The sequence below is a fragment of the Danio rerio genome, chromosome 22 (genome assembly GCF_049306965.1).
Source record: "Danio rerio strain Tuebingen ecotype United States chromosome 22, GRCz12tu, whole genome shotgun sequence".
In the NCBI taxonomy this organism is placed as follows: Eukaryota; Metazoa; Chordata; class Actinopteri; order Cypriniformes; family Danionidae; genus Danio; species Danio rerio.
The window spans coordinates 18,430,109-18,455,280 of record NC_133197.1 but is presented as its reverse complement, the minus strand read 5'-3'; the positions used below and the strand labels follow the sequence as shown (position 1 = coordinate 18,455,280).

The 25,172-nt window shown below is 41.3% G+C and overlaps 1 protein-coding gene across 3 annotated transcripts; it reads left to right on the top strand.

Moving 5' to 3' along the window:
- Positions 1-664: 664 nt before the first annotated feature.
- midn (midnolin) lies at positions 665-25,172 on the top strand. Of its 3 annotated transcripts, XM_005170436.5 has the most exons (8): positions 665-913; positions 3,942-4,173; positions 6,164-6,251; positions 6,346-6,408; positions 13,003-13,467; positions 13,608-13,728; positions 13,834-14,139; positions 22,002-25,172. In XM_005170436.5, exons 1-8 carry the CDS (start codon positions 838-840, stop codon positions 22,262-22,264), a joined length of 1,614 nt encoding a protein of 537 aa, XP_005170493.1. In that variant the 5' UTR covers positions 665-837; the 3' UTR covers positions 22,265-25,172.

Sequence of the window (25,172 nt, the reverse complement as noted above, 5' to 3'; positions counted from 1 at the left end):
ACATCAAAATACAAAATGTTCCTCAGTAACCTAAAGTGAAATACAATCGTCTCATATTTGTTTAGTTTTGCTCTAGGGTGGAGCTTCCCGTGTTAAGCAATGATTTTTTACAAAATGCCCAAATAATTTGCTTGCATGACATGTTCACATATCTATCTTAACACACTTTAGTGTTTTATTATCATTTATAATCTGTATCATTTCTACTGCCATGTTTTGATGGCGTCACAAACTTCCTGAGATTAGAATTCCACGCAAGTTTTGTTGTTTACTGTAGACTTCTCTCGTATCCAGGCAATGTGTTTTCCTTGACTGGTTGCCCAGTTACTTCTTTATGACGTCAGGACATAGTTACGTCCCTCCTAAAATCAAAGGCTTCTCCGCGTTAACATCTTTTAAGGTGGCTCGCGTCGTGTAAGGTCCCTATATCGCTGTTTTACTAACCAAATGAACATTCTTCACATTGTTAAATCTGATGTGACTAAAACTACAGTCAGAAATTCACACAATCCTATAAAACACCGTCAAATAATTGAATAACTCATACGATTTACAGCCTCCACCTTAAAATCGCACGCTGACATAGCAAGAAGCAAAGTCTCCACCCATTCTGTGAGCAGCTTTGTAAAGAGGTGTTATACTTCAACTCCAACGCTCGACTGCTGTCACACGGTGTAGTTTCGGATAGCAGGAGCACTGGAATAGCTTTGGGATTTAAGCCGGTGTCTGCAGAGGAACGACTGAGTCGTTTAACCCCAACATACCGGCTGCTGTCGCCTCACCTGAGTGGACGTTCTTTGCGGACAAAGCTGAAGTACAGTAACATTTTCTCTATACATGCCAAAACTAGGCAACCTTGTGGAGGATTCTGAGACATTGTCGCGAAACTTTGAGGTGTTCGCCACAATAATTGGTAAGTGTCAGCTGTATGTGTGTATATATATATATTTAATAAGGAAGGTGACGTTTATAAGCAAAAGCTTTAGAAGACTATGATTTTTATTTAAATTCTTACATGATTTGAACTTGGGTCTTTAAAGGGATAGTTCACCAAAAATCGTATTTTCCTCACATTCTCCATGTCATTTTATATTTTCTGTGTAACTCGTAAAACGAGATGTAGGAACAGACAGAACTTCCTTGCAACTGCATTCATTTAAGGTTGTCATTGCAATTAAAGTATTTTTTTTTTTTACTGTCAAAGGGGTTTAGAAAATATGAGGGATAAGCAAATGTGAAATTTGAGAACTATTTCCTTTAAATATCCCGCTTTTTAGGTTACTTAATGGAAATTAAATGTTATATTATGTACATATGCTTCATATTTGTTTGGAAATGGTGTTGCTATACCTCTGTGCACCGCTGGTGGGCGCTCGTGTATTTTGTTGGTTTCCTAAAACTACACAGATGGATGGAGGATCGGGTTTTTTTTCATATAAACACAGGTTCTCGGAAGCCAGTTATGGTTCTCGTGCGCTGCGTGAATGAGTTGTAAAGTCTGGTAAAAAAAACATATCAGCGTTTTTTTTAATTATTATTATTTGTTTCCCACGAGACATTTATTTCGCAAAGCGTATCGGCTATAAAACCATTTTTTATCAGTAGTTTCAGTCTTGTGCAGATAAGGTGCTATATGATAGCTAGCTAGCCTCCCATCTGCAGACGTTTGCAGACTGTAGCTTACAGCACATTTGGCACGAGATCATGATAGTGAGTGACGTAAGTGTCAATTTGTGTATCGCCCCAAGCGATGCTTATTATACCGTATGACTGGGACGCAACGTTTCCTTAAGAGCATACTGTCTTTTATAGGGGACTATTTGAATAGAGGTGATGATAATGATAATACCGGCTTTTAAAGGCAAGCTGCACACGTAGAAATCTTACAGACTGTTAGGACACGCGTGCTTAATGATATATTTGCATATGAATGGTTCTTTAATTAAGGGAAGTGTGCTGTCCTTTATAGATGTTTTATAAATTTTACTATAGATTTATGCGTAAATATGTTACAAATATGTATTTTTATTTGTATAGAATAAAATGGTGCCATGTTTTCAGGCATGTCTATGTTAATTTTTGACTGTTTTAAATAATGGTTTATGCACAGCATTGTTGGTTTACAAAAAAAAAAAAAAAACATAATCCTGTTGCACTATCACACTTGCTTTTGGCTTTATTGAAAAAAAGAAACAAGAAAAATGAGAATCTGAAATATTTTTATGGCATACTTTACAAAATAAAGATGATTTAGTATTCATAAATGTTTTATTTTGATTTATATTTTCAATAAATTGGTCTTACACCATATTTTCAGATTTGTCAAACTATATGTATTAAATCTGGTACTTTTACTATAAACCGACACATCAACCATTTGGTAGAGGTTGATATTTTAGAAATGTAAAATAAAATGCATTGAGTGTGTTAACTAGCGACATTAGGAGTTAAGAAATGCAAGGCAGTGATAGGGTTAAGACAACAACAACATACACGTGTTCAACATGAATTTCTTTAATAAATTAATATTTCAGTGACATTCCTGATTTTCTGTCAGTAAAAAGGCTCTAAATGACAATATTTTTATTTTAAATTTGCGAGAAGACCTTTTAAAAATAAAGCCATAGCTGTATAAGTCCAGTCAGGAGCGGATTTAACCAATAAGCAAGATAAGCGGCAGCTTAGGGCCCCAGGAAATCTGAGGGCCCCCAAATAAATACCTAGAAGTATAAATTACTCCTATAAATTATATTTAAATCATATTTTGTATAACAAGTGTGTCTAAAAAAATAAAAGTTTAATGTTTATTATATCTGTGCAAATGTATCCCTCAATCATGGAGAAGTCCAGCAAATTAGGTAAAGAATTACTTTTAATTTTCAGAAAATAAATAATTTAAAATGCTTACGAGATGCATTACATGTTGGTATTATTTTTGCATTAAGAAGACAAAATGTAGAAAAAGAAAAAAAATGCAAAATAAATCAATTAAAGTACAAAATGAGCATTTTAGAACTTTTGTTCCCCATGGCTGAAATTGCTTGGGCCCCCAAATCACTAAATCCTAAATCCAGAGGAAGCATAATTGTCAAGTGGTTTTTAATATGTTTCCATAGCTGTATATAAAAACTACAAATCCATAAACTCTTTAGCTTCAGCAAAAGAATGTCTACCATTAAATGTCAACAAATATGCAACATTAGCTACACACGAAAAGCAAGGTGACACAAAGTATTTTTGCTGTGTTTTGAAAATAGACCGCGCAGTGTTGCTGTTTAAACATTCAAGGTTATATTGGGTGACTTTTGTTACTTTGACAGTTTGCCTCATGAATGGTGTGGAATTGGTAACAGTGGGCTGGAACTCCAGGACTGGAGCTCGTCGCCCACTCAGATTGGATTTGTCCTCAATGAGGAAAGCGGTGTGGGGGAGAGAAATGAGGCGGTGTTTGCGCTCCACGTGGGTGAGCAGGCCGTCCTCCCGTTGGCTGTGTATATGACGTCACCACTAGCCCCTCCTTTGATTGGGCAGAGCTTTTGTGGGTGTAATCATAGCGGCACAGTGGAAGTGAGACACGGTGAAACAACGGGCATTATTATGCGTGTTTCACTGGAGTTTCTCTCCGCGATGAGAGCTGCGCTTTAAAACATAGGAACAGATATAAAGAAATATACATATATAAAGAAAAGAAGGAAAGATCGCGCTGGTTTTTGCAGTACACTGTCAACGACAAAGGACTACACTTGCAGAATATGCATTTGAATGCACTATCGGAAAAATAGAATTAAAAACTGCTGTATTTGAAGATATTAATTCGGGGGATCGCCGCAGGATCCATCACCAAACGGGAATAATCATTGGGAATATTTTTCCAATAGCTTTCCATTGAGACACCCAGCCCTATCCGCCCGCTTCCATCGACCCTGTCTCCTCTATCGTAGGCTATCGAATGGACCAGCATCCGAGCGCCCGGAGCTGCAGCAGTCGCGGAGCTGCGCCGTCCTGCGAGAGCGTCTCCGGCGAGCCCCCCATGAATTTGTACATCCACTCCACCACCGGCACACGCTTCGAGCTCTCCCTTCCCGCAGAAGAGACCGTGGAAGGGCTAAAGCGAAGACTCTCTCAAAGACTGAAAGTACCCAAAGAAAGACTCGCTCTGCTACACAAAGAAACGTGAGTAGTGGTCTGATGTGTTCCTGTTAGATTGCACGGGTTAGCTGTTTTAACAATGAGCCGGTCAGAAGGTGGCTTTGGCTGGGTTTCCTAATGGAGATTTTTTTTAGCCATGCCTATTGGCAAGCCGTTTTAGCATTTATTAATTTAAGCTAGTATGTTTTGTATGTTTTTTTTTCTTCTTATTAGTACTTACTCCAGTAGTGCCTATAGTTTGCCTTTCTAACTCGCTGGAAAAAATTCACAAGATAGCAGTGTTTATTCACTAGTTCTTATCTATTAAACATTACAGCATTTAAAGGGATAGTTCACTCATGACTGAAAATTCTGTCGTTATTTACTCACATGTTCCAAACCTGTTTAACTTTCTTTCTTCTGTTGAACACAGAATAAGATGTTTCGAAGAAAGCTGAAAACCTGTAGTAATTGTTTTCCCTATCATGGAAGTCATCGGTTGGTTACAGGTTTTCAGCTTTCTTCGGAAATCGCTTAGGGGTGAGTACGTTTTCAATTTTTGGTAAATTATCCCTTTAACTATTGTTGACACTGATAGTCATTCTAACTGTTCACTTCTGACCAGCTAATATCTATTCCAGTTTTAATAGCAACTCTTAATTTAATACTATTTTATTTTTAAAAATGAGTCATTTTGACTACTGACATAGTTATCAATTCCAGTGTTATACCGTGACTACCAATGAAATAATAATCTCTAGTATGCAAGGAGTAAGCAGTTGCTGACTATCTGAATACATTGTCGTCACTACCGGAACAACTACTAGTATGTAGACAAAGAAAGCAGTCGCCTACTAGAAAAAATATAGCTAGATTTTAAGGAATACACGTTTAAATGGCCTGCCATAGACACCTGCAGCGCTTGCATTGCAGCCCATGTTACATATCTATGATATTTTCCGCTGTGGCAATCCACAACCTTTTGAATACAGAAATGAAAGTGATCTGTGTTGTTGACAGTGTGCTGTGGAAGTCAGTTAAATATAGGCCATGTGCAAGGTGCAGTGGAAACCTGCGTTACACCTGAAACCAAACTATTTCAAAATAAACAAGCGAGCAGAATCAGTTTGACGGCTTCTAAAAGGGCCTGAGGTGTGCCCAGCTGTCAGTAGAGCATGCATATAAATAGGCTTTCCTAATCTCTTGATTAAGCTGGTTGTCTTTGCTTGATTATAATGTGCATGGCTTTAGCAATTGTCATTTTAAACTGGGTGCGAGAGAATAAAGCATTCCCAGTGCCACTGTGTTAGAATATTCTAAGTGAATGTTAAGAGAAAATGAGGCGATGTTAGTTTCAGTGCAGTTTGCACATTGCCTAACAATTGCACTTGGGTGGTGAAGCTGGGAGGTGAGAGAGAAGCTCTTTTGTCACTTGCAAATGACCCTAACAGTTGCATTGTTTGTGCTTTGAATTGGGCCAGTTGAAAAGCCCTCACAAGTAATCACCACCAAATTACATCATCCTTTTAAAACCAAGAGAGTCGCTTAATCTCTTCTGTTTGGTTTAGCTGCCTCCAGGCCAAGTGCTCAGTCCCTTTGTTCGGCAGGAGATGGTGACATTTAGCCCCAGCACATGTGTATACATTTTTGCCACTAGGACAGATATTTTTTAAGGGATCTTGTGGGTTTAAAATACATATAGACTACTCGTTTGAAACATTTAGATTCATATCTAGTCCATAAATATAATTTACAGTGCTATAAAACACACTTTTAAAATATAATTAAGTAACTTATACTTTAAAAAATGTGTATAGGTTAAAAAAAACAGATGTACATCATGTCCAGACAAAACGTATATGTCATAGGGATGGTTATGTCCTTCCAAAGCTGAATGAATATCTGTGAAACAAGAATTGTCTTGGATCCTATTGACTTTCATTAGATGGATAGTTGTGTTTTGGAAGCAAGACGGTTGGAGTTTGATTTTGCCTCTAGATATATCTTAAGTCTAAGCTCTCCCTGTCCATTCTAGACGCCTGAGTTCAGGAAAACTTCAAGATTTGGGAATAACGGATGGGAGCAAGTTAACACTGGTTCCAACAGTTGAAGCCGGCCTAATGGTAAAAAAAAATATTGCAAGCAGCATTGCATTTGTTTTACTTCACTCCATTTTATGTCACATGTATTAACCCTGTCTAATTTCTCTTCCCAAAGTCTCAAGCATCAAGACCTGAGCAGTCAGTAATGCAGGCCCTGGAGAGTTTGACAGAAACACAGGTAATGTTTCACTCTAATAAGGTCATCCCAGTAGATGTTGGAATTACACAGTGGCCTATTACATTGGACAGTTGTGCCTACACTTAACCTAATTGCGAGGGCAGCCACGACCATCCACGTTTTTTTAAAAGGAGTATTTGTATGTTTCTGCATTGGCAAGATGTTGCACTGACACGTAGGGTAATGGGATACAGATGATGCCCTCCTTAGCTTTTAACTTGAAGACCTTCACACACCTACTACGCACATTTTAAGAAGCACCTTCCAGTTTCCAGGCAACATCTGTGAGCTGTGGCAAACCCCACCTAGAAGTCAATTCATTGAGATGCCACCTTTCACATGGTATAAACCCTGCAACTTCATGTGTCAAAGTATGCTCATGGTGCTTTCCTGTTTGCATTTCAATTTTTAGCTAACAGGTAAACCTCAAGACTGAAGCGTATTGGTTAGATTGGTCATCCAATGCCTCAACTGTACCTTTTTACTTGTATTTTGGGAAATCCTGACTTACTGTGAGCAATATGGGTGTGCATTTGTGTAGGAGAGGAAATCGGCGTTCTGTAATGACGACAGAGGAGTGTGATTGTTTGCGTACGAGGGGGAAGGGTAGACAGGGGAGTGCACTGCTCTTATCGTTCAATATGCCCTCTCCCAGCAGCTGCAGTGCCTCCTGTTTCTGTAGAAAAGCGTTTTAACCTGTTAGATGTGGCTTGTGTTTGGCATTTCTCATCAAACAACCTTTTGCAGTTTCGTGCAAATGTTAGCTGTGCTTTTCTCTGATCTAACGTTCTATATTTGTAGGCAGCAAACTGTGTCATCTGGCTGCTTATGAAACGGCCCTGTTTTAGAATTCATCAGTTTTAGTCATCGTTTGTGTCCTTTTTGGAGCTTCATGGTTATAGACTTGAACTGAGTCAGTAACATTGACAAATGTGAGACATATCACTCTTTCAGAACTGAAATTAGTCAACACAAACATGCAGGCACAGTGACTGCAAAAAGCAATCCACACGAATCCGATCCATCTCGACATGTGGGATTAGATATAGTTGGATTTGTCGTTACAGTGGATGACCACATATACATGGCAGAATTCTAAGAGCTACATTGCTTGTTTCCAGGGAAAGATCTATCTCAGACTTCCTTGTAACCAGACTGTTTTATGGAAAGGGAAGACTTGCAATTATTGCAGTGGCATTTTCCCCTTGTAACTCTGGCCTAACAGCTTTTTCTGGCCTATAATTTAAAGCTGCTGTGGTTTCGCGTGTCTCTCCATAGTCTCCAATTTTACCCTCTTTGCCATTAAAGAGGAAGAACGGAATGACATCAAGGAGTTGCTGAACTCCAAGGGAAAATAAAGCCCAGTTTCTGTACTCCGCTTGATAAATCAGCTGTCCTCTTGAACATTAAAACACCCCTTTTGCATTCGAATGCCACTTTGTTGAAAGTAGCTCTGCCCATCAACAAGAAATAATGACTGGTGTCTGATTCTTCCGGCAACAGAGTTTGTTAATTAGCGGTTTCTGTGCTAACCCGCCTCTAAAGGCAGGTAGATCGCTGAGTTTGTCCTTGAAGGGTAACATAGCGGTTTGTTTCCACAAGCAGGAACCTTTACCCGGGTCTCGGTGCCACACACTAGAGATGTTTTCTTGTCATAACTCTCCACCCTCCAGACACCCACCCACTCGCTTTAGAATGGGGCCAGGGTGCCTGTCATTGTGTCTGAAACTGGACAGATGCAAATAATGAGATCCAACAATATACAGCCAGTCACCTCTCAGTCACCCCTTGTCATTTCCACCTACCCAACCCCCTTCGCAGAGGGAGCGTAACTGAATATAAGAGATTTCTGTAGAGACGTCATTCTTGAGGTGGGTCTAGATTGTATGTGATTACCAGGAAGGACAGTGATGAGTCAGAATCCTAGGTATAGATTGAGTACAAAAATAGAAGCGGTGGGATTGCACGTCATGCTGAGTGGCAAGGCTCCACGGGATGGCAATGGCTTTTGTGTCATATCCACAATGATTTTTTTTTCTTTTTTGATTTTGCAAATGTTTGAGATGGGAGAAGGCGGGTGTTACCATGTTGTGTGAACAGCTGGCACATGGGAGGAGAGATTTGTTTGCAGTTCTCTGATCTGTGATCAGGACCATGCCTGTGTGTGTTTGCATGGAGAGCACTCCCGATCCAAGAGGGACTGAGTTGACATGGGCAATCACTCAGATTCGTGACTGTTCTTGTTTCCCATCCGCCTTTGTGATTGAAGTGCTTGGTTTCGTGACTGAACTGAAAAGGAGCGAGGGAGGGGGTGCTATTGAGAACTTCTCATTAGCCGATAACCAAGCCACCAGATTTTTTAATTAGGGTCAAACTCCTCTTCTGTACTGAATTAGTTCTTTTTTTAGCCCTGCTCCTTATATTTGTCCTTCTTTATTCTGACATTTCTCTACATGTTTTTTAAGTCATTAATTAATGCTGAGTCCCATGATTGTAGATATTTTGAATTCTGTTGGCTGCAAGTGTGACACGTCTGTTTTGACTCAGTCTCTCGCCTACCCAGACTAATCTGTTCAGTCATCCAAGGAAAGAGGTGTTGCAATTTTACTGCACATATATTTGATGGTCATCTAGAGTTCAGAGAATGAGTGGACAAGGCATGAGCAAACATTTCAAATGACATCATTTTCCTTATGTCCTTCTAAGCCAATCGTCTCAAACTCAGTTCCTGGAGGGCCGCAGCTCTGCACAGTTTAACTCCAACCACCTCCAACTCAAAGCTGCTAGTCTCTAGTACTCTTGAACACCCTTGATTAGTTGGATCAGGTGTGTTTGATAAGGGTTGGAGCAAAACTGAGCTGCGGCCCTCCTGGAATCAAGTTTGAGACCTATGTTTTATACCCTTATGACCTTTCTTTATTCTTTGGGCTAAAATTATTTGGTTTGGTTTTTACTTTGGACCAAATGTTTTCAATATTGGACATTAGCATTTTGTTGATTACTCTAGGGGTGCCCAGTAATCCTTTTCCTGGAGACCTGGAGAAGGTTCCTGCAGAGTTCAGCTCCAACCCTTACAAAAAACATCTAAACCAACTGAAGCTGCGGTCACACTGCACTTTTCTACCAATAGACTTCCATTCATACGCACACGAATGCGTCAGACTGGAAATGTAAGCTCATGCATCAAGTTTCGCAGTTCACTGCGGTGCAAAGTTCAAGCTTGATGAACCTGCAAAATCACATCACTTGACTACGTGAGACCAATTTAGGACCTCTCTTGACAGAAATGTAAAATATGGAGCTATCACTCACTTTTTAATGTCAAATCATCTGGTTTAATCCCGCCTCTAATCGCAGCAACGTACGACAGAATTTCACACGCACAAACTTTAGTGTGACCACAGCTTAAGTAGGATCTGAAGGTGCACTTGGCAATTAAAGACGGGTGCATTTGATCAAGGTTGCAGCTGTACTCTGTTGGAAGGTAGATCTCCAGGAACAGGATTGGGCACCTCTGGATTACTCCATGAAAGAGAATCAAGAAAGAATATGAATGATAAGTGAATAAGTAGGAATGTAGGTTTAGAATGACAGAAGGGTGAATAAATGATGGCAACATCTTAATTTTTGGGTAAATATTTATGACTATGCCCCAAAAATATTTGGTAATGGTCTACAGACATAACGGAAAGAGCAAGTTCTGAATGATTGAATTTAGCCTGGCTTTCAATCACATGTAGACCTTGAGTAGGTCAAGCCCCTCGAGTGAGATCTGAAGTTAGTTTTCTAAGTTTAAAGATGCAAGTGATTGATTATTGTAAATTAGCTTGTTATTGCATCCACACCCTTCATACCCCTTAGAACTATATTGAAGACCCCCTGTTGCGATCAAATCCTGGCAGTAGATGGTGAGGATTAATAAGCTGGTATTGAACTTTCTGTGTTCACCGCGGCCTTTGATAGGTGACCAGTATTGTTTCAGTCATGCTTGGTATCAAAAGAACCTGTTTTCTGATTTGACCCCACGTTGATGGGTGTCTTCAGGCTGTGGGTGAACGTCAGCCTGGTTCTGTTCTGAGCTCCTGCCCCGCATCTCCTGTGCTACAGAAGAAACCGCCTGCAAATGAGTTCCTTGAACCGCAGGGACCCCAATAAATAAAACTGTCAGCTATAGAGTTGGGAGGGAGAAAAAAAAACGGAAGGAGCCAGAGGCGTACTCTCACTGAATATTTCATCAGCATCTACTGGCATCCTCACACCCATCCACCCTCTCTTCTCTCTCTTTCTCGCTACAAGGTTTCTCCCCCAGCCCTCCTCCCCTGTCTCCCCTTATCATGTTTTCTTTCTCTCTCCTTCACTCGTTCTTCACTGCATAGCAACCACAGCCCACTGCAGAGCAAAATGCCTCCCCAACAAATCAAAATGGACGAAGTATAAAGTAAAAGTAGTGCTAGTCTGTTACAGGTGAACCAATGTTGGCTTGTCCAAGTATACACTTCTTTAGTTTGGAAACTTGTTGCCATAGATGTATGGCTGTTGGTGTCTTTAAATTAGCCCTGTGTCCGGAGACATTTTTTGCAAAAAATAAAATAAAAAAGAAATAAAAAAGGACACTGCATAAAATTTAATTTCCATACATTATGTATTGATTATTATTGAAAGTGTTTTGCCTCACTGTACTGGTAGATTTGTTTTTGTAGAAAGAAATGATTTATTCTTAATTTCTTAAACAATTTTTAAAAATGACATTTGTAGTCTTTAAAACAAGTCCCAGATTTGTTCCTTTTTCAGGCAGAGTGGGATCTAGGTAGGTCTTTGGCTTCAAAAGCATTTCCATAGAATTTGATCTGTGTGTCTTGTTGAGTGAGAGAGAGTCAGTGGCCTTTAGAACAAAGAGACCTGTGCAAACATACTCTTGCGGCTTACTTTTAAGTACCTTCATTTTAGGCTTGGCTTAGGACTACATGTTGACACTTAGGGCTCTATACACTGACAGAATATCTATAGCCATGTTACATATCTACCTAAAGTCTGGAATTTCAGGTCCCAAGGCATCTGAAGCTCATTTCATAATGGGCAGATTTCTGAGGGTAACTACATATAGGCATCCTTCCACAAGCACCAAGACGTTCCAAAATAGTGTGTTAATATATCTTAGTTTTTCTAGTCATGCCAAGAATATTTAACCACATCAGAAGCTTGGTATAATTTATACTTGAACACAAATACCTCAAGATGTTGTGTAAGTGTAGACTACAGATATGTAAACGCACTTCTTCTTTGTCTTTGTGGTCATTCGGTTATTGCACCAGAAGCGTGTGGGCTGGCTGATGTATTGACAAAGGTCCGTGTGACTCAAACTGACGGCTGCTGTTGGGAATGTCTTTGCAGACCACGTCCTCGCCTTTCAGAGGCACTTTTACTGGTTTGTGGGGGTTCACGCACTCTCTCATTATGTGGGATGAGTCTGTGCTTCGAGTGACTCAGTGAGATGCTTGGGCCTGATGATGACTGATCTGCAAGGCTAATGTGGGGTCTGGAATGATTTACTTGATGATTTGCAGGCCCAAATACTTTTAATTACATTCAGTGTCCTCTTTGCTTCATATATTTAAAGCCTTTATCCTATTACAAAGCTGCTCCGCTTTATGCTAATATCAAAGAATTTACAGAGACCTTTTGTTGGAGCTTGCGCAATGATAAACACTCTGGGCATATGTCAATCAGGGTTGGGATCAAACTTCTCTCAGGGGAAGCTACTCATTTAATAATTAACATTTTAGGCCGGGTTCTTCATTGTGTTCGCTTTTCCTCGTTTACAGGCACACGTAGCCGTCAAGACAAATTTCTTTTACTTCATCTCAAAGTTGCAGTAAGGGTCTCTGTGTATGTCAGTGAAATGCACAGAGTGGTAAAGGTCACTCAACTGCAAGAGTGGCTAGTCAATGGGAAAAATGGACCAGCAAAAGAACTAAAGAAAAACCATGGAGGGTATACCCCAGTGATTCAAAAGGTTAACAATAGGTCAGCCAGCATAAGCACACTCGGATACTGAATAGATATGCTGTAAGAATCTTTAGGGCTTTCATTGTCTTTTTCTGAATCATTTGTACTATTCTCCTTGTGCATTAGTCATTCTGCATTTGTACACAATTATTGTCACACATAGCTGATGTTAGAACATCTCCAGAATGTGGCAGACACAAAGACAGTCTGAGAGTTTGAATAAGGAGGAGGTTGTTTAGAGCAAGACAAGCTCTCTGTATTTCTCACCTAATTTTCTAGGGGTCAGAGAGCCTCTTGGCCCAGCTTCCATTCTTGGTACTCCTAAAATGGGCAAGCCTTTCCGGTCCGGTCTTGCAAACAATTAGCTATTATGTGACTGTGTGGCGAGTGGGTCTGCATCCTGTTTCAACAGCTGATGGGGCCAGACAGAAGTTAGTGTTTTGTGGGTGTGCTGAATGGTGGAGTGTTATGTGTGTCTTTTGTATACTTCAGCTTATTCATAAAAAGGCATTCAGTCATGTTGCCAAATTCTTATCCAGTTTAGAACAGCATAACTAAAGCCACCCCCTCTTAATTTCCTGTTCACAGGTCAGTGACTTCCTGTCTGGCCGGTCTCCTTTAACCCTGGCTCTGCGAGTAGGCGATCATATGATGTTTGTCCAACTGCAGTTGGCAGCACAGCCCTCAGGCGGCCCACAGTTACAGCATCGGCATCTCATATCTCGTGGGAGTTCAGAGGGCACAACAGGACTGTCTCACGGAGCTTCAGGCTCTGCCTCTGGGATGGCAAGGGTTTCACACAACCCCCACCCACATCACCCACACCAACATCCTCACCATCCAAACACAACGCTTCCATCTAATCCAGCAGCCTTCCCACCTTCCCCCTCTATCCCATCCATTCCTCCCATGTACTCCACCTCAGCCTCAGGGCATTGTAGCCCTCCACCACAACCCTCTCAACTCCCTGGAAGTTTTCTTCACTCTCAACAGCCGTCTTCGGCCTGCGCCCCTTCTCCAAGCAGCCCCAGCCCCGCAGCTTCCTGTCCAGAGGTAAGCCACTGTTTGTCCTACATGATTTGATGCAGTATGTTTTGTTTCATAATACATATTTATCAGTTAGATTTGAAAGATGTACAAACTATGATTAGTTATTCATAACTAGTTTGAAAACTCATTCATGTTTTTCACAGGCCAGTTGCTCAGCAAAGACTTCCGGCAACTGTAATACTCCCTTGCGATCTCGCAAACCTGGCGCTATCATCGAAAGTTTTGTGAATCATGCCCCTGGAGTCTTCTCTGGGACATTTTCTGGTAAATTTTACAAGTTTGATAATTTGTTGATTGACAAATCATATAATCAAAATCTATTCTACATTTATAATCTATGTGAATTGATAACTGAACCTCTTCCTTTAGGCACTTTGCATCCCAACTGTCAGGACAGCACCGGACGTCCCAGACGGGATATAGGCACCATCCTTCAAATTTTGAATGACCTTTTGAGTGCCACCCGACATTATCAAGGCATGCCCCCATCGCTTACACAGCTTCGCTATCAGACCCAGTGCACCAGCCCCAACTCACCAGCACCATCACCACCACCCTCACCTCCCCACACCACTGGACTAACAGGCCTGCCTACCACAGTGCCCTCAGAGACCCAACCAACTCTTCACCCACTTGTGCAGTGCCAAAGCCAGATCCGAATGTGCAAACCTCCCGGTAAGTTTTGTTGTATTTGCCAGATTTTGCACTTGCAGTGATGCATTTCCTGAAGCACTGACTGTAGCTAAAGTATTTTGAAAGCTACCAAGAGGTTTAGGATTCATATCCAAGGCAGTGTTTTCATGGTTTCATAATGTCCAAGACAGGGGTGTAAGGATAAGAAAAGTGAAGATGTTAGAGAGGGGGAGGAAGATCTGGGCTTGTTCTTTCAGGCCCTGGTAGTCATGCTTCAGCAGCCACAGCATGTCTGGCTTTGTCTCTGTGCTGACGGTGTCCTCTTTCCTCTGAGAGGCAAAGAATGGGGGTGGACTACTCTGTTACCAAGAGGAAGGAGGCAGAGAGCCAGAGCGAGAGAGATAACGAAGCAAGATAGCACTCACAGACGTGTGGCAGGTACCCCGCTCTGTCTGGTAAAAACTGATTATCTGGGGCAGCTCGCTTCAGCGCTGAGGAGGAAATTGAACTGCTCTGTCATGAAACACCACTGTTGGAGAGTACAGAGATAATGAAGAAATATCATCCTAGTACTGTTCAAAGCACAAGCCTGTTATCAATCTAGACTAGATTAAAAGCATACCAAGCTAACGGTCTACAATATGAAGACATATCATCAACTACTGGGATGGAATAACATCGGTCATTCGATGGGTAGGGAATCCTACTTTTTTTTTTTTGTGAGACTATACACTTCCTGTGTGCTGTTTTTTTTTCTTCTGCTTACATATTACTTCATCATTGGGTTGGTTCTCTCTTTTATAATGCTTCCACATTCAAAGTCAATGGGCCATCCTACTGTTTCCACATCTACAAAATCTCGTCAGTTGGGGCTAGTGCTGGTCAAAGGATGGTTGTTTTCCTAGAAACCTTTAAATAGAGATTTATGCAAAAAGAGCTTAAAGAGAATGCTCATTGTGTTTGAAAGTCAGTAAGAGGGGGCGGGGGAACATACCAAGAGTCCATTCATAAAATTGTTGTTTATATCCGGCCAGCGACTGCCCACTGATTAGTTGGCGCTTCCTCTTGGGCAAGAGAGAAAAAAGGGAAGGGCGCTGAGGCTATTTTCTGGAGAAAACTGCCTCGTTTGTCTTCATGTTCGTGAATCTATGGTGTAGTGCAAGCTTAGTGTTAAGATCACTAGATGGTTGTGCTTAGAACTTTAAGACCTCTTGGAGCCTGGTAACTAACTTGTCTACATGGGACAGGCACCACAGTGTCTTGAATGACCCCTTTGAAATGTCACATACTTAACAAGGTATCATTAGCAGGACATTCTCACTGTACTGTCTTCTTGATGTGATTGCAAACCAAACGAACCTGATATTCCCATCCTTCTTGTTTAGACATCCATCTCTGCACACTCGTCTTGGAGTCTTATTGATATGTGATTTTGACACTAGTCTGTATAAAGGTTGAGGAAAATAGGGGGGATGAAAACATTGGGCTGCCAAGAGAGTTGGCCTTTCTAGTTTCAAATTCCTGTGCTTGCTGGGGTCTCTCACTCCCTTTGTCCACTGCAGGCAACCCCTTTGTTTTGGATGGTAGTAATGCACCAGCCTCACCTTTTAAGATCATTAAGAATGAAGCCTGTAAGTTTAAGACTTGGATCTGAACTTTAGATTTGGTATCGCCTGACCATAACTCTGAAAAGAGCAATTGAAGAGGGGTGAAATGGGTCTCAAACTGGGTGGGGGGAGGATAGAGCAGGAATGCTTTCACTCTCAATCTTTTGCATCTGTCAGCTCGGGTTAGTTTAGTTTGGGCTGTGCAGGAGCGTCAGGGTGGAGCTGTTTTTTAGCAGTGTAAAAGAGAAAGAACAAGGAAGGGTGCTCAAATTCCTCCCTTCGTTCATTTAATCTGACTGAAAGCAAATGACTCTGGCTGCTGTGTACATACTGCAGCGACTTGAGATTTCAATATCTCTGTCCTTTTTGTCCTGAACTCCCTGATACCTAAACACTACCAAGTTATTTTTCTAACCAAAAAGAGAGTTTTGCCTTTTATACAGACTGCTTGATCAAGTCCCTCAGGGCTTTGACCATGTCACTAAATTGCTCAGACCTGCCCAGCTCAACCAGGGGTTAAATTATTTATTCCCCCTTCTTGCTTACTGCCAAAAAGCATGTAAGTAACCCCCAGGCCGACTATCCTTAGCTTCTCATCAGGTGGGGGCTATGGCCAGCCATATCCGATGCCCTTTATTGCACCTAGTATGCAAATTGTGGTCATTTGAGAGCACGGCTCCCTGCAGGGTCATTGATGCCATTGCATCAGTGAAGCAATGGAGATGTCAGGCTTTGACCGTTCCCTTGGTTTAGTTCTTGGTAAGGGTGCAGATGGCTGAACACAATGCCTGTCCTGTGCTGTGCACCCAACTCCAAGCTCCTCCCAAACCCAGAGACTACACTGGCACCTATAGCAGCTACTTGGGTGTTTGCTACAGCTGGCTTATTGAACAGGAGGGCCTACTGATCTCAGAGTACATCTTAACCGGAGAAATGCAGAGGTTTGATAATAAAGAAAATACTTTATAAATGTGACCACAATATAGATTTTTTTGCATCTATTTTGATTCCATATTGTTTAATACTTTTTATTATTTTATTTAATAAAATAGCCATTTCAAGTTTTAGTTTTGTTACAATATGACAGATTTTGTGGGCAAAAGTTTTTTAAATATTATATTGAATTGATTGTTACATTATTTTCAAACTTATTTTTATAAGTAGGCATAGGACGATAACAGTGTTCAATGTATACTGCGGTTTGGAAAAGTCAATGTTTTAAAACCATTAAAACTTTCTGCTATACCGTTCCTAAGGTATGAGTAAGATTTTTTTTATTTACATTTTTTTTAGTGTTTTAGGACAACAGTATCTCCAGCAGAAAATATATCCAAAGATGCCATTTTTAAATTGTAAATAAATCAGTGTTTTTAAAACATGAAGACAGCAGGAGTCAATAATTCACTTGAATTATTTAGCTTGACATGTTTACCGTTTCCAAATATTATAAATGTTTCCCGAATTAAAATATAACATGTTCAAAGGGGAAAAAGGTTTTGTTTTTTTACCCAGATAGTTAAAAAGAATATATTTTAGAGCAGTAATCTCAATACCGTGAAACCGTAATATTTATATCCGTGGTATACTTTTGTGTGACTCCCTCCTCCACAGCCAAAACATCTCCTCTTGATGCAGAGTGATTGCAGCACTCAGACTCGAAAAGATCACAGGACTTATCAAGACAAACAAACAAGCAAGTCAAAGACAAGTGTTAATTAAGCTGATCTTTAATGGATCAATGGCAAATAGGAAGCTTGCAGAGACTGCCAGATCACTGTAGTGTGGGCCGACACATTGGGTTGGGCTTAATGTTTACCTAAAACCCTGTTCAGCTGACCTAATACCTGCAGACAGGCCAACAGCCTCATCGATTCAGTAAAAATCCTCCTTCCATTGCGCGCGCTCTCTCTCTCTCCTCATTCTTAATCCTCCTCCTTTCCATTTTCCCCTCACGTGGCCATCAGCACTTGGTCTGGATCTTTCTCTCTCCATGCAGAGATCGATACATTCTCATACATCAACTCATTCCCTTCAAAAAGCATCTCAGCTTTGGTTTGCCAGCGTGCTGCACTTTTTAGATTCCAGAGGTATTTTTTTGTGTAATCTCTTCCACCCTCTGTGGCTGGTTCTCATTTGCCTCTTTGTGTTTTTTTATGTTTCTCTGAGGCCTCTGTCAGGAGGCTGTATTGAGTGGGAGGGTCGTGGGTGGATGCGGCTGCTGGAGGAGGGGGTTAGAAAAGGAAGGCCAGGTGTATATCTCATGTGCGGGCCCAAACAGCTGTGTGGCAGGAGGCGGGGCCTGGGTTGTTTTGTCCTTTCCTCCCCCTTGCTCCTTTCCCTTGAGGCTCGGGCAGCTTGTCACAAGCCTTTTTTTTTTTTTGCCCGTCTCCCCCATTTAATTTGAGCCGCAGGCCTGAGAATGTTGAGTGCGTAGTGAGGACACTGCAGCACAAACGGCTCGCTCTGAGACAATGCATCGTTGGCGTAGGAACGAATGAGGATGAGGGGAGGAAGGGAAGGGTAGAGAGGGTGAACGTGGGGGGAGGGGCTTTTTCTGTTCATGATGTTCACTTGCAATTATCGCTGGCAGCAAAATAACTCTCTGTTCTTGTCCACCCACCCCCAGTATGTATATGTGTCCAAACCGTAGCACGGGTAAGGATCTTAGAAGCATGAAGGGACAGGCATGGGAGAGCATTTGCACCGCTTGTTTTGCCTTTGTTCCTGGTATATCCCAGCCCCCCACCTTATCCATTCACTCTTCTTGCACTCACGACAGCCCAGGCGGATCTGTTGGGACGGCTTTAGGCCAGCCAGCCACGCCATGGCCTAATAATAACCCTCTAAACGGGTGCAGTGAGTCTCCCCTCGGGCAGTCACGTTCATCCTGATAATGACGCGGGGGTTGTTCGAACATTCAGGTTAAGTATGTTTTTCCTTGCAGCAGAGTCCCCAAGCCATGCCAAGCTAGTGATGATGTATTTTTTTTTTACAGCGTCTGTTGATCTGTTTGGATCTGTGTGGGAAAGGACATTGGCAGGGGCCTAAGATTCTCACAAAGAACAAAAAAGAAATTGGCTTAGTAGCCAAGGGTCTGCCTTAATGTCTTTGAGAGCATTGTGAGCTTTATACAATACCTTGACAGGGGCATGTCGTGCCCAGTGCGGTTAATGAGCTCCTCTACTTTTTTTCTCTCAGATTTTTTTTGTAGTTTGGTCCCTTGGGGCACCACAGCCTCATGCTGTGAGTTTTTTTTTCTTCTTTTTCTCACCAGCCCCAGTTGGTATGCAGAGAAGAGCTGACAGGCTGCAAGGTGAGGTGGCTGCCCTAGTTTCGAAGCCTAGAGACTCTTTAAAAAGGGCAGATGAAGGAGAAAAGCATGAGTGTACGGATAGAAACCCTTTTTAACGGTTTAACTGTAATCTTTTGAGCTTTTGCAGTTGAACAAAGATCTTCATATCCCGCAAAGTCCTATAAGACCAGAACCTCTCTAATCATGCTAAAATGCCAGAGCAAGCCTCAAATCTGATTTGTCTAACCAGGTTAAGAAGGAACAGTTTGGCAAATCTCTTGTTGTTGTTTGAACAGCCTGTTCTTTTTGAATATCCAAATGATTAAAACTACCACTTACATTTATAGCACAAATCCTTCCTAGATGGTGCAAACCCGCCCACCATGGAAAGGTATTAAGTAAAGGGGGAAATTGAACCCACACGAAATCCTGATTTCATTTTGATATGGAGGCCCGGATAAAATTGATTAGCGAATGAGTATATGCATCTGGTCTTCTTTTTTTATTGCATGCTGGGTGGAATTCCAGAGCATGTCTTTCTCTCTACCTCCTTGTCTGTCTTTCTCTCCAGAGGCATTGAGGAGGGGGGAACTGTGTGTGCATATGGGGGTGGGGGTCTTGGTATTGGGGGGTTGGGTGGGTGATTACTCGTTCAATGAGCTCAGGCCAGGATAAGAAAGGGGGGAAAAAGGCCCGGCTCACTTCGCTTACAATTTCCATTCGCTTGCATTTTCTATTGAAAGCCAATAGCAGTGTCCTCGCCTGGAGATGGATTGCTGCGCTAGAGCTAAGGTTTAATCAATAGGTCTTTTTAATTTGCCATCGATCCATGTTAAAAGCTACTGCTGCTGCTGTTGTGTGTGTGTATGTGTGGTGGAGCACACGCGATGAAAGATAGTCTATGCCCAGGATTATTGACATTCTAGCAGGCTATTTCATTATTTAATTTTGGGATAGTTCCTAATGGAGCTGGCTAATAGATTGTGTTTTTTTTCTCTTCCATTCTCTTGAATATATTTATAAATAAATGGTTTAGGGTTCAGTCTTGGAGTGGGGAAAAAGCCTCATGTTTTTCTCCTTTTAATTGGCGCATTAGCTGCTAAAACCCCTGGATTGTTTGTGAGATTAGAAAGTGCAAGGTATTTGCTTCCTGTTAAAGAAACAACAAAGTCAAGATAGTATCGCTTGGGAATGAGTGTGCGCATGCACGCGTGGGTGTTGCTCTCCTTGCGGGCGTGCGAGTTCCTTTGTAAGAACGCACTTCTCCTTTTTTGTATCTCAAGGGCACGCCTGCCAGGACATTTTGAACCATTTCTGATAAGGGCATCGAGGACTTGTTGCCACATACTGGGATGTTCTCTCCAGAAATTAGACAGAAGCTAAGGGTGCTTATTTCTGTTCTGACTCAAAGAGAGGGAGAGAGAGAGAGCAGTGGGTTGGGGGTATTCACAGCATGCCTTTTTAAGAACATCAACGTCACCACTCAGACTTGAGTTTATTTATCCAGCGCCCAGCCTTTGATAACATTCAGCAGGATCAGCAGTCGGGATCCAAAGCACTGAGTCATTCTGTCCTAGACCAAATATGTGTATTGCACCAAAAATTCCCCCTGCTGAAGAGACTAGCGTAGACAGTCACCACCTTATGTTGTATTTTGGATGCTAGCAGTTACTAGTTAGCATAGATTCTCAAATGCAGATGGTGTCCACCCAAGACATCTTAAAGGGATAGTTTACCTAAAATGAAAATTCTGGTATCATTTACTCACCCTTTACTTGTCACAGAACTGTTTGAGTCTCTTTCTTATGTTGAACAAAAAAATAAGGTATTGTTAAGTGTTATGATGGCATATGATACTTCCATCGCAAAGCACCAGCAGTTTGTTATGCTGGGTGCACGAAAGAAAGTATGATGAAGCTGGGTTCAGCATCAGCACAGCATCACTCGCTCTAGATTGTTTGCGGCATGTTTTTCCCCTGATGCAAATTTATTCATTCATTCATTCATTCATTCATTCATTTTCTTGTCGGCTTAGTCCCTTTATTAATCTGGGGTCGCCACAGCGGAATGAACCACCAACTTATCCAGCAAGTTTTTAAGCATCGGATGCCCTTCCAGCCGCAACCCATCTCTAGGAAACATCCACACACACACATTTACACACACACTCCTACCCTACAGACAATTTAGCCTACCCAATTCACCTGTGCCGCATGTCTTTGGACTGTGGGGGAAACCGGAGCACCCGGAAAAAACCCAGGCGAAGGCAGGGAGAACATGCAAACTACACACAGAAACGCCAACTGAGCCGAGGTTCGAACCAGCGACCTTCTTGCTGTGAGGCGACAGCACTACCTACTGCGCCACTGCCTCGACCGCATAGTAGACAAGATTGGAGCAAAATCATTGCATTTAGCGCAAATGCATCTCTCATTAAGGCTGGTTAATACTTCTGCTTTAAGTGATCAACGTGACCCATGGTGCTAGGTTTTTATGTAGGTTTTTATGTTCATCTTTGTCGAAGTCCTTTGCTAGTGTTTTGTTTTTTTCGGAACGCTACCTTAATGTACAAGTAGCTCAAACTCACTCATTCAGCGGCAGAAACTAAACCCAAAACTAAAGTGTCCATCTGAATCACCTTCACTGGACCCGACACTTGTAAACATGAGCTCCAATTGGTTTGTGTGGCTCTCACCCCCGACTACTCTCATCAGCAATACCAAGCCAGCCAATCACAGAGCTTCGCTACGCATGGTTTACATGTTAATCATGCCATATGCTGATAATTCACCCTGTATTCATGAGTTGGCATTGATTTTGTATGTGATTTACTAACTCAGCTACTTAATTCTGTGCTTGGTGCGAACCCAGCTTTATAGACCGTTGTGCTCAAGTCAAGTAATATGAAAAATTTCAGTTCCTAATTGAATCTAACCTGCTGTCTGATTCTGCTGTTCGAGGTGTGACCCTAACTCTGATTTTGCTGTTTCTTCTTGGAATTTCAGGTGACCGACTCCGTCAGACGGAGAACCGAGCCACACGCTGCAAGGTGGAGCGACTACAGCTGCTCATGCAGCAGAAGCGCCTGCGTAGGAAGGCTCGGCGAGACTCTCGTGCCCCATACCACTGGCTCCCCAACCGCAAGGCCGGGCGCAGCAACAGTAATAGCAGTATGTCAAGCGAAGGCTCCCTGGACCTGGACTTTGAGGACTCTGTGTGGAAGCCAGACGTCAAAGCTGACATGAAATCAGAGTTCATCATGGCCTGAAGGTGGTCGCGCCATCTTCATCGAGGAAGATTGGGGTTTACACTTTAGAGGGGTAAATTTCCGAAGAACTGTATCCACAGACGCACATTCAGAATCTCCAAGGCTTCACTCCGCGTTTATCCTGTGACCACAGAGACTATACATAAAGGAAGATTCACAGACTACTTTACTCACCTACATCCTTGATAGACTATGATCTTGGAATAGACTGAATTTTCAAATGATCTTTGGATATGGATTTGAACTGATGAATTGACAGATTCTGAACATCCAAGAAGTAAACACAAGTGAGCATAGCAGACGTCATCGGTGTTGGGATTTGTTTTTCTCTTTCCTTTGGTTTCTTTACTTTCCCATAGGGAAGATCTATACAGGCACGACGAACTGACAAACTTCAGATACTGATCCTACTTCCTCTTTTTTTTTTTTTTTTTGCGTTACAAATGGGCATTCAGAGTTCAAGAATCATTTGAAGGGGGTTATCTTTGTTTTTTAAATCCTGTTTTTCTTGAATCATGATGATTTCTGAAACAAAATATGTAGCATTACCCACAAAGCATTCAGGTTTTTTATCTTGTAGAAGAGGAGGATTCATTTGCACACACACACACATACACACACCTGTGATTTGAAATACAAAATGATATCATAACCAAGAGATGGCACAGTGCATGTTTAATATATGAATATTTAAAAAATGCTTTCTCAACAGCTCAGTGTAGAGTCAGAGGTTCAAGTAGGAAACTAAGACATGAAATGACACAAAAATATGCTGATGTGATCGAAGACACGAGGCTTGTGAAGTCGGTTGTTTTTTAGTACGCAGAATGAACGGCTTTTCTTTTTTTTAACGCCACAAAAACAAACAAACCAACCAACCAAACGTTAAACAGCAGTTGCTCAGCAAGGCTCGAGTCAAGCTGTGAAATGAATCTGATGTTATATAATCGTTTAAAAACACACTGTATCTCTCCTGTTACTGTCTAAATGTGTATAATAAGAGAGAGTGGTGGGGTGCCAGAGGAATAGTTTACAAATGTGCATTATAATGGCTCGCTCTGCCAAAGTGGAATCTCTCATTTATGCATTCGACTCAAAAGAAAGAAAAAAAAAAAGGGTGTTTTTCCCACAGACGCTTTTAAATTGTGTCCGTTCCGACTTCTTTCCCACGTAAACATCCAGAATGGAGCACATCTCCAAGCTTCACACTCTCGATAGTGCCTCATATGTAGACGCACTGACATATTCAATCAGGCGTTCCACAGACAGACGGTTCTGCTGCTATATGGGACTTCTCTTTGCATGCAAACGTGTGAATTATCCTGATCCTTTTTTTTGTAGAGAATAATAATAATATCAACAACAATACTGAGAAACTGGTGCTGAACGAAAAGATATAAAAGCATGAATTTGTGACGAAAAAACGAATTAAAAAAAATACAAACATTTTCCCCAGCAACTTGGGATTTTTGAATTAGGAACAGGATGTTACATATCAGTCGCAAACCAAAACGGGACTGGAATTCTACTGTACATGGATCATTCCTGGACTAACTAAGGAACAATGGAACATTTTCTACTCCTGACATCCGAGGGAGCAACGTTTCCATCGACCTGCTCAGATGCGGACTAACAGGGATGTTGGCATCCACCGTTCACCCCTAATGACTGCTTGGAAGTAAACGTGAAAATGTCCGAAACCACATCGATGTTGCACTCGCGGAGTTTGCAATGAGATTACCTACCTGAAGGGGAACATTGTCTTTTCCTTTTTTTTTCTGTTCAAGTGGCCTTAACGTTGATTATCAAAACACTTGCAGAGTGGTGGACAACATAGGGATGTTTCTGTTGATTTATTTTGTTTTTTTGTCCTGTGGTTTTGTTAAATCATCACATTTTCAGGGGCGGTTTTTGTGTTTAGGAGGTGGAGGCTCTATTATCTCAAGGCTTCAGTGCCTTAAAGTTTTGCCCCTTCGGTGTGTACGAAAAAAAAAACTGAACAAATTATTCGCGTTTATGCAGGTTTTTATCAATTTCTAGAAGCTCTGGTAAAATATTGTCTGTTTTATGGTTTGATTGTTACAAGTCGTGACCTGGAGGTCAAACAGGTTCCATCAGTGTGTTCCGTTGTTTGTTTGATTACGTCCCTTGAACCCTGTCCTACAAAGAAGCAACAAATTTACAAATTGAATTGAAAAATAGAAGTTTAAGCTGCAGTGCTATAACGACAAAGTGCCCTAAACTCTCTCAATTGAGACGTCCTTTAAGGACACGTTGACAACATGCACTTCCCTTCTTTCTCAGATAAAGGACTTCAATGGACTTTCTCCCTTTTTTCCCAAGAAAATCATTATTTAATTTTTATATATGTATGAAATATACTCTGTGTGTGCCTCACCTATATGTAAAACGGTAAAAAAAAAAAAAGTGAAAACTGAAAAAAAGCATAGGAGATGATCTGAGTTTTAGGATGGGGTAATTGATGAGGGTGGAGGGTGGGAACGGGGGGCATTTTCAATAGTTTGTTGGAGTTCTGATCACATCATTTAAGTTGCCTGTTCTTTCTTGTAGCCAATGAAAACTGATTACAAGAGTCGAGAAAAAAAAACAATTTACAATGTTCTAGCTATAGACCGGTGTAGCACATGTGTGACTGTATTAATTTATGAAACCAAAATGGTAACTGTGAATTATGTATTTCTTTGTGCTTTTTTTAAAGTGGGCGAAAGGTGGAAAAAAAGGGTGTTGCTGTACCCTGTTTTGTTTTTGTGGAATATAATGGAAATAATCAAGTAAAAAAAAAAAAAAGGAAAATATCTAAATATATTTTTTTCTTAAGCAATACATTTCAGTGTGACTTGTGATAGGACATTTTCTTTTTTTAGGTAATAAATTGAAAGAAAAAATA